The sequence below is a fragment of the Lygodium microphyllum genome, chromosome 7, assembly GCF_053477565.2.
Source record: "Lygodium microphyllum isolate KBCC chromosome 7, Lygodium_microphyllum_v1.1.10, whole genome shotgun sequence".
Lineage (NCBI taxonomy): Eukaryota > Viridiplantae > Streptophyta > Polypodiopsida > Schizaeales > Lygodiaceae > Lygodium > Lygodium microphyllum.
Genome location: NC_141141.1, coordinates 107,469,149 through 107,478,301, shown reverse-complemented (window position 1 = coordinate 107,478,301; position 9,153 = coordinate 107,469,149). Strand labels below are relative to the sequence as shown.

The window sequence follows — 9,153 nt, the reverse complement described above, 5'->3', positions numbered from 1 at the left end:
GTGTTCCTACGAGTTTGGGTGAACAAAAGTATGCGCTTACGTGTGACTAGGTGAACTAAGCCCTATGAGCATGAATTGTGGAGGTGGTGACTACTAGTGGTGGTGAATAGGGTATTTTGTGCCTATAAGTGTGTACTAGAGGTGGAGAATATGTATGATGTAGGTAATGAACACATGATTGTGTGATGAGACTACGAGTGGCTATGGTGATGAGAACATAGGTGGTGAGAATGATGATAACACAATTAGGCTAAGGCTTGCACATGAGTGGTTGTGGTGACGAGCATGCTTTAGGGTTAAGGTTTGAAGGTAAATAGACAAGTAGTGAAATTGGTCACTCCTTAGTCAGTAACGGCATCCCCATGTCTAAAATGTTTGTGTTGATGACTACAAAGAAGACTATATCCAAGAGCATGTATATACCCATGGTTTGCTAGTTTGTCACTTCTCTTAAGATCCATCATCTAAAAGGTTGACTTTTTCTTACATCATTGCATTTCCAATTCTACACCCTAAACTTGGTTTTTTCGTACTCTCTAATCCATAATTTTAGTGAGCCATACCAACATGTACTAGGGACTCATAACATCTTCAAATTTTGGACCAATCAATAGTTTAAGAACTATTTGATGCACTACGATTATTTAAGATGTGCACCCTTTGTATAGACATGGGATCCATGCGGTGTTTGAATAGATTGTGTGGAACCAAAGGTAGGTGAGGTGGCTATATCAATGTGCTAAATTGATATTGTTGAGCTTTGAAGGTGAGACTTTTCTTATGACAATATGAAAGAGGACAATCTTCACATTAGGAAATTTTATGGAAGAAAGCATGGGCAAAATAGGAGTTATTTGAGCATAATATCAATACCAGTATTCCACTCTCTTGATACTTTAACCACACTCCATGCAATGCAATCTCAAGTCAAAGTTTCCTCTCTACCAAGCCCTAACCTTGATCCATGAACATACCGTCCATTAGATTTTCCACTCCCCTAAGCCATAACCTTGATCCATGCAAACACAATAAGTCTTAATCATGGTCGAAAATATAGTGAAATTTCTACATTTTGAAGCCCTAACCATGATCCATGTGAATGCATTGACAAGCAGATGTTCCCAGTCTCCCATTCCATTGTGGCCTAATATATAGAACCTTTTGTGTGTGTGTCGCTCTCTCTCTCTCTCTCTCTCTCTCTCTCTCTCTCTCTCTCTCTCTCCCTCTATTTTACTTTTAAGTAAGATTCACAATAAGACATTTGTTAGCATCATGAAGGTTTTATTGTTTGATTTGAGATCTAGGCTTCGAGGGCCTAACCTTCACCATGTGAACACAACAAGTCTTGACCATGATCAAAAGTGTAGTGAAAGAAAGAAAGCCCTAACCTTGATCCATGTGAATGCATTATCAATCAAAACATTTCTAGTCTCCTACATCTGATTGTGGCCTAATAAATAGAAGCTTCTATATGTGTGTGTGTGTGCATGCGTGCGTGCACACATTTCTCTCTCTCTCTCACATTGCTCATCAATAAAACTTGCAATAAGATATATGTTAGTATACTGAAAGTTTTATTGATAGCATTATCCTTTTTTTGTGGGGAGATCTAGGCTTTGAAGTGCCGACCTTGATCCATGCAAACACAATAAATCTTAATCATGATCCAAAGTATAGCGAAATTTCCACATTCTTAAGCCCTAACCTAGATCCATGTGAACACATTATCAATTAAATATTTGTAGTCTCCCATTCCACTATAGCCAAAATAAAACTCTCTCTCTCTCTCCCTCGTCCGTAAGATCTACTATTTGTTCTAATCATGAAAGTTTAATTTAATTGATAGAATTATTGTTTCTTTTGATTTAACCTTGATCCATGTGAACGCCCCGAAGCCCTAACCTTGATGCATATGAAAGTAGCATAAAATCAAATGTTTCCACTCCGTTGTGGCTCCAAAGGGGGTGTGTGTGTGTGTGTGTGGTGACCTGGTCCTTCTGAATCTCGTCCACCTTTTCACCGACTCCGTTTTCTTTCCCGCGTCACCACCTTTGGCCGACCCTGCCAAAACCACTTTGCTGCTGCCACGTCATACAGAAAAACCGCGAGTATATATTGGTGGGGATATAAATTGTGGAATAGGTCATCCTCTGACGCTTTTGGCAGGTTTCCGTTTCGGGTTCCTTTCAAGGGCTGCAGGGCAGGTTCTAGGGTTGGGCCATGATCTGATGAAAGCACATCCCTGCAGGTATGTAAGAAGATAGGATTCTCTCTGTGTGTCCTTTTGCTTGTTTATTTTACTTACACCTACCATATCCCAGTAGGCGTTGCATGCTTACTGTTTTCCAATCCAACAGCAAATTCTTTAGTACCTATAAGGAGCCATTTGTGCTTGAAACCAAGGGAGGCGCTAGGCAAGGCATCACAACAGGTAAAATGAGGAAGTTTCTGAAAAAAAAAAAACCACATCTCATGCCAAGGATAATGAGTTCCTTAAACGACTACTAGGAGTAAACACTTACACTTAGGTGTCAAGGCATTTGTGAGGTACAACTTTCGAGTTCTTCAATGGAGGACTAGTAGAGGATGAGGCCTTTCCATCCAAATACTCCTCCTCAAGGTTTCTTGCATCCACCTCTTTCAAGCTTTTGATGAAAGGAGATGCTTTGACTATACATTTATGATATCTTTAACCCTTAAACTTACGTGTATCGAGGTAGAGGAGGATGTGGCTAGTTGATTTCATTGCTCAAACTATCATAAAAGCTGCATGGAGAGGCAAGTTAGAAAAGAGAGTTCACAAAGTTGCTTTAATCTTCTATGACATGCACTTTAAAGATGTGCTTGTTTTTGAAACACACTCACAACTATTGGTGTGGTTTGTTTGATACTTTTGGTTTTAGCTGCATTTTTTGTTGTGCTTCTTTCTTCCATGTACTTGTTACATCCTTGGATATACAGGATGGGCATTTGTAGCATTGGTCATCTACAAATAACCTTACTGATGACTATCTTAGTAGGGCGGTTAAGGAATAATTGTCTCACATCCATGCACTTACACTTTTAAGTGCTCGGAATTATATGGGTTAGTGGTTATTAAACACTAATTTTGCAAGGCGAGCTAGGCACAATATGTTGTTGGTTCCATGCTTGGGAGGGAGATTGTTTTGGCTATATGGTTAGGAGATAGACTTGTTATTCATGTATGTATCTTTTTATATTATATTTGTATGGCATGTGTTATGTCATATAGGTAAGGTGGATCTATGTGTTTCATTGGTATCAAAGGAATAAATGGCATTCTATTGTTGTCGTAATTTGTATGAAACCACTAGATGCTAATGGGAATATGATAATCTAGTTTGATGAGTCTACTCATATGGAATCCTAGTTGGTAGGAGTAGGCATGAGGGATGCACTATCAAGTTGCGAATCATGATTATGTTGAGTTTTTTTCCTACTTAATACTTGTATCGAGTTTGGGGTTGCTTGTCTCATGATTTCTGGTAGGCTATGTGAGAATCTTAGTCTATCTTCTACCAAAGATACTTGCGTAGAGTTTGAGGAGTTTTGATCTAAGGCTTTGGCTAAACCAGGGTTGCAATCCATTTGTGGACAAAATGGATCTGTCCGAGCTGCCAGTCCAGTCAATTCTGTTTGTCGAGTTCGTACTGGATTAAAAAAAGGGCCTTGCCAATTTGAAAAAGAAAAAGGATAGATTGAAAAATTTCATCATCCTCTACCTCTATCTACCTCCATCTCCATCTCCACCTCTCTTACCACCTTTCTCCTTGAGTTTTCCCCTGTCTCTCTCTTACAAGTTACCAACCTATCTTCATTAGTACTTATTGGGTTAATATATTCACATTTGGTCTCGACTCTCATCCTATTCATTGTTGATGCAACAAGGTCAAAGTTAGTATAAATATGTAATGCCTTGTGACACTCTATTTCTTGGGTCATAACTCTCATGTTGAAGCAAGTAATATTTACTAGATTAACCCCTAATCTCTTGTGTATTTTTAATAACCGTACGAAGCATTATATTTTGTCTGATATTTTGGTGTATGTTTAGTACTGTACTAAGTTTTGTGGATTAGATGGATCGTACCTAACTACCTTGGGCTAGTTTTTTTTCAATTACCTAGAGAACAATATGCATGTAAGAGTGTTTATATGGGGCACATGGTTGAGAAGGGAGTTTGATGTCTTATTGTTTGTGGCCCAACGAGTTAGCATGACAGCCTTTGCAAACAAGGTGGCTTAGTGGCAACACTAAGGGAATTGTGGGAGAGCCATATCAAGACATGTCTCATCAAGCAGATTTTGTATGCAAGACCAAGGATGGTGTCTCAAGGGTGGCACCTTAGGCAAGTTGGAACTTGGTCTCATGGACAAGTTGCTTGGGAGCAATGTTGCCCAATGCGGATATACCATTGGTGGTGATGCTCGAGGGTGAATTTGTCATCCATGATGCACATAATTTGAGATTAACTTTAGGTTACATCCAAGGAAGGGTAAAATCCTAGTGAGGCCAAGATGAGTTCTTATGGAAGATGAGAGACAAGCTCTATGCTTGAACCAAAAGGTTCCATCTTGAAGAGACCAAGGCATTGGACCATAGATGTCATGAAGGATTGTTTAAGGGCTTACTAGGATTGCAAATGTGGTTTCTTGAGCCACTCTACAATCTTGCCTTTCAGTTGTTTTTGTAGTGGTGGATGTAAAAAATAATATGTATGCTCTAATATCATGTCAAAATAAGTGACGATGCAGAGAAACAATAGGGTTTGCGGGGAGTAACATAGTGCGTATGGTAAACGTTGAGAGAGGAGAGGAACTCAGAAACAAAGAAGAACACGGTGATGATAGAGCCAAAGCTCAAAAGATAATTGCATTGTCCTGTTTGAATCAGTGGCAACACCTGTGGGAATCTACACAGTGAAGTGAGCAAAACTCAGTCCTTTGGGCAGCGGATTATTGAAGTAATCATTGGAAGGTAGAAGACGGTTGTTCAGGGAGTGGACTGCAGTCCTCAAATTTAATCGGAGATTCAGAAGATGATCACCAACTGTCGAGCGAGCAAACCGTAGTCCTCTAATGCTGGGGAATGACTTGGGCAGCAAAATGCAAATCCCAAAGTGTTGGAGTTGTCAAATGCAGGGAGAGCAATCCAAATGCTGACATCAGGTGGATAATGATGACACTAAATGATGGAGGATGAGTCATGCTGCAAAAACGTAGGTCCCAACAGCCTTTGTGATGACAGGCAAGTGACGCCAAGTGATATAGGAGGAGCCAGGTTGCAAAAACATAGATCTCGGTAGCCCTTGTGATAGACGAGCAACGCCAGGTAATGGAGGAGGAGCTAGGTTGCAAAAACGCAGGTCCCAACAGCCCCTCTGATAAATGAATAAAACTAGGTGATGGAGGAGAAGCCAAACTGTAAAAACGCAGGTCCTAGAAGCCCTTGTAATAGATGAGTGATGAAATCACTGACGCTCGGTAATGTATACTGTTGCCAAAGGCTAGGATGCTTATGCCGAGCTAGAGATGATGATGTCAAGCAAGTAGAAGATCTCCACACTGAATAACACAGGTGAAGGTGGAGCCTAATGGAAAAGGGTGTTGACGCCAAGCAGATGACGGTGATGCCAGGTGGAAGATGCTTCAAATGCAAGGCTTGATGCTGTAACAGGGCGCTTGAAGTAGAAGAGGAAGGGTGAAGGCAGTCTCAAGCCACGAATTGCAATGTCCTCTTGGAAGGGGTGTGAGGGTAGTGGAAGGGGCTAGTGAGAGAAGGGAAGTGGTTGTGGACCGAAGAAGGTGGTGAAGAATGATTGAAGAGAGAGTGGTAGGATTGTAAAGAATGAATGAAAGGATTGCCTATTTATAGGCATAAGCTGTCAAGGGTGGCGCACCACTGTGTGAGCGCCCATTGAAAAAGTGGGGGGGTTGGGGGGTGGGGAGGGAACCATAGTGAAAACTACCCTTGAAGAGTGTTGATTTAGAAGATTTGTGAAATAGAGAGTAAATGTTGTATAATGATGTCCATTGGCTTATTTGGGATTACGCTGTGTGCATGTCTTGTTAGCAGAGTATTTGTCAGCTCATGTGTGAGTCTGAGCTTGATCTGGGCTGGGCATTTTTATTAGGTATTTTAGGTATTTTTCTGGTATGGCATTTTATGTCATTGGGGCATTTTTATGCACCAGTCGGCCAGCATTAATGCTGTCCGACCAGCATTATTGCTCCCCACTTTTCCAGCCTATTTATACTCAGTGGCTCCTCCTCAGTCATCATCATCTTCACCATCTGCAGACTCTGTGGAGAGAGGAGCCAGTGCCAGTGCCCACGCAGCCAGTGACTCACTGTTGTATGCGACTGTCTCATGTTCAGATATATGGATTCCATTTTCCGTGCATACATCTGAGTTCTCATCTGTATCGTGTTCTTTTCTTTTCTCTTTTTGTCTTGTGTTTCAGCAGTTTATTTCAGTACATGTTTATGCTTCCACTGCTGCTCCACCTCTGACATGGTATCAGTTTTCAGGATTTGTGTTTCTGCTGTGTTTTCTTGCTGATTTCAGGACTGTTTTGTACCCTTGCTGATCAGACGACTGTTGTCGCAGCCAGGCGACCTGTTTTGGGGCTGTTGTCAGCTTGCGTTTTTTGCAGTTTTGCCATCGCCTGCTGCCTCCGCACCCTCTGCTGCCTACGCACCCTCTGCTGCCTGCGTTTTTCATCTGCAGCTGCTGGCGACAGTTTACTACCTGTTTTCTCCAGTTTACAGTCTGCGTTTTGCTGATTCAGCATCTCTCGTGGCTGGGTGACTGTTACTTCAGGCCGTTTTTGCTGTTTTTGGCAGTTTTTGACTGATTTTTTGACTTTCTGCAGCAGATTTTGTCTTCTATTGATCAGATTTTGGGTTATATTGCATGTGAACTCTCATTTTCTGCAGTCTGTGCTTGTGTTTTGGCTGTGTTTCCTCTCTACATTCCATCTCTTCTCTACTTCTCTTCTTATCCTCTCCATATGGCTCCTCCGTGCACTTCCACTGATGATAAGTTACATGGACCTGATTATCTCACATGGAGTGCTGTCATGAAAGCTTGGTTTGTGCAGAAGCGGCTATGGTACATCGTCTGTGGAGCTCTTGCTCGACCTCTCCATCCTTTTCCTCTTCCTGAAGACTTTGATGAGGACAACCATGAGGAAGCGGTGCTCACATGGGACTCGGACGATGCCCGTGCTTACTCGGCGTTGCTTCGGTGTATTTCTAAAGCGGTCTTACCGGCGGTTACCTCCTGTAGGACGTCTCCTGAAGTATGGCAGAAGTTGCAGCAGATGTACGAGGCACCTTCCACCATGCGGGCCGTCACACTTTATGGCCAGCTCCAGCAGATGAAGTTTGAGCCGAAAGATACTATTCAGTCTTTTTTTCTTTGTGTTACGCAGGTACAGGACCAGCTTCGGCACATGCAATCTGCTCTTCCCGAGGTGCATCTTGTCGGGATGGTCCTCTACAAGCTCCCCCCGGAGTTTGATGGAGTGGCCAATGCTTTGCGGGCGCAGACATCATCGACTCCTGTCAGTTTTACACATATGACCTCGATGCTTCTTGAGCATGAGGCATCCTTGAGATTCCAGGGGCGGCTTCCGGCACATTATGGAGGTGAGGCTTATGTAGCTTCAGAGAGGGGTGACGGGAAGAAGAAGTCGAAGGCCTAGTGTTACCACTGTGGCAAGAAGGGACATTTGCGGAAGGACTGCAAGAAGTTAGCGGCTTCCAGGAAGGAGCAGAAGACGAAGCGGGATGTTGACTCTACCGATGAGTCCTCTCCTTCATCAGACTCCGACTCAGATCCTCCGACCAAGGTGAAGGCCAAGGCGCGGAAGGGATCCTCTTCTTTGGATCGCGGGAAGGGCTTGGTGGTCCCTTCCTCGGCTGCTTTCTAGTGGTGGTGATGAGGTCATCCCTCACGACTCTCTTGTGCCAGAGAGGGAGTGTGAGCGGGTGTTCAGATGGGGCAGCCGCGCCTCATCTATACTTTTATACAGGTGCACAGGTTCCAGAGAGGGACGTCCCTGACGCATCGACTTCAGTCTGGCGGAATCCAATCCTGGAGCTGGGATTGACATCCAGGTTCATGCTGAGCTGGTTATTTGACAGAGAGCGGGAGGCTTTCGTCTGGAGCTCACATGAGGGGACACTTTGGCGGTCTGGCCAAAGGCGGGGAATCCATGGTCACCTATGTTAAGGGGCATTTTTGACAGGATGATCTTGTCTGCTACTGCGAGACATTGGTAACGGACACAGAGACATGCTATGATCTTCTCTATTTTTCAGGTGTTTGGTACGATCGACATCGACATCAGGTTCTCTCCGAGGCACCTTGGTGGTGGCTTGATCACCCACTGCTTGGGTATCCATGGTTCTACTTGGTGGTTCTATGTTGTATAGTTTCTGATCCCTTTTCATTGTACTATTGTATTGTATCAGATCACCCATGATCTGAGAGAGGGTGTTAGCAGAGTATTTGTCAGCTCATGTGTGAGTCTGAGCTTGATCTGGGCTGGGCATTTTTATTAGGTATTTTAGGTATTTTTCTGGTATGGCATTTTATGTCATTGGGGCATTTTTATGCACCAGTCGGCCAGCATTAATGCTGTCCGACCAGCATTATTGCTCCCCACTTTTTCAGCCTATTTATACTCAGTGGCTCCTCCTCAGTCATTATCATCTTCACCATCTGCAAACTCTGTGGAGAGAGGAGCCAGTGCCAGTGCCCACGCAGCCAGTGACTCACTGTTGTATGCGACTGTCTCATGTTCAGATATATGGATTCCATTTCTCGTGCATACATCTGAGTTCTCATCTGTATCGTGTTCTTTTCTTTTCTCTTTTTGTCTTGTGTTTCAGCAGTTTATTTCAGCACATGTTTATGCTTCCACCGCTGCTCCACTTCTGACATGTCTTTGCTTGATGAGGCAAAGGAGAACATGTTACATAGTGCAAGGGTTTTCACTTGGAAGGTTAAACAAATTTGTCACTCTTCCAAGTTCCAAGTATCCATAAACAGATTGCGAATGCAAGGGGTAACTCAAGACGCAAATACAATGCTAATGCAGTTTGTGCCACTTGAGTAGGGTC

General features: G+C 43.2%; 1 protein-coding gene across 1 annotated transcript in view; it reads left to right on the top strand.

Moving 5' to 3' along the window:
• Positions 1 to 1,931: 1,931 nt before the first annotated feature.
• The window catches only part of LOC148033804 (lysine-specific demethylase JMJ18-like), a 40,148-nt gene continuing 32,926 nt past the window's right edge, over positions 1,932 to 9,153 (top strand). The window contains exon 1 of the mRNA XM_087681804.1: positions 1,932 to 2,248. Within this exon, the coding sequence (XP_087537930.1) occupies positions 2,229 to 2,248 (20 nt within the window). The 5' untranslated portion in view covers positions 1,932 to 2,228. The remainder of the gene's footprint in view (positions 2,249 to 9,153) is intronic.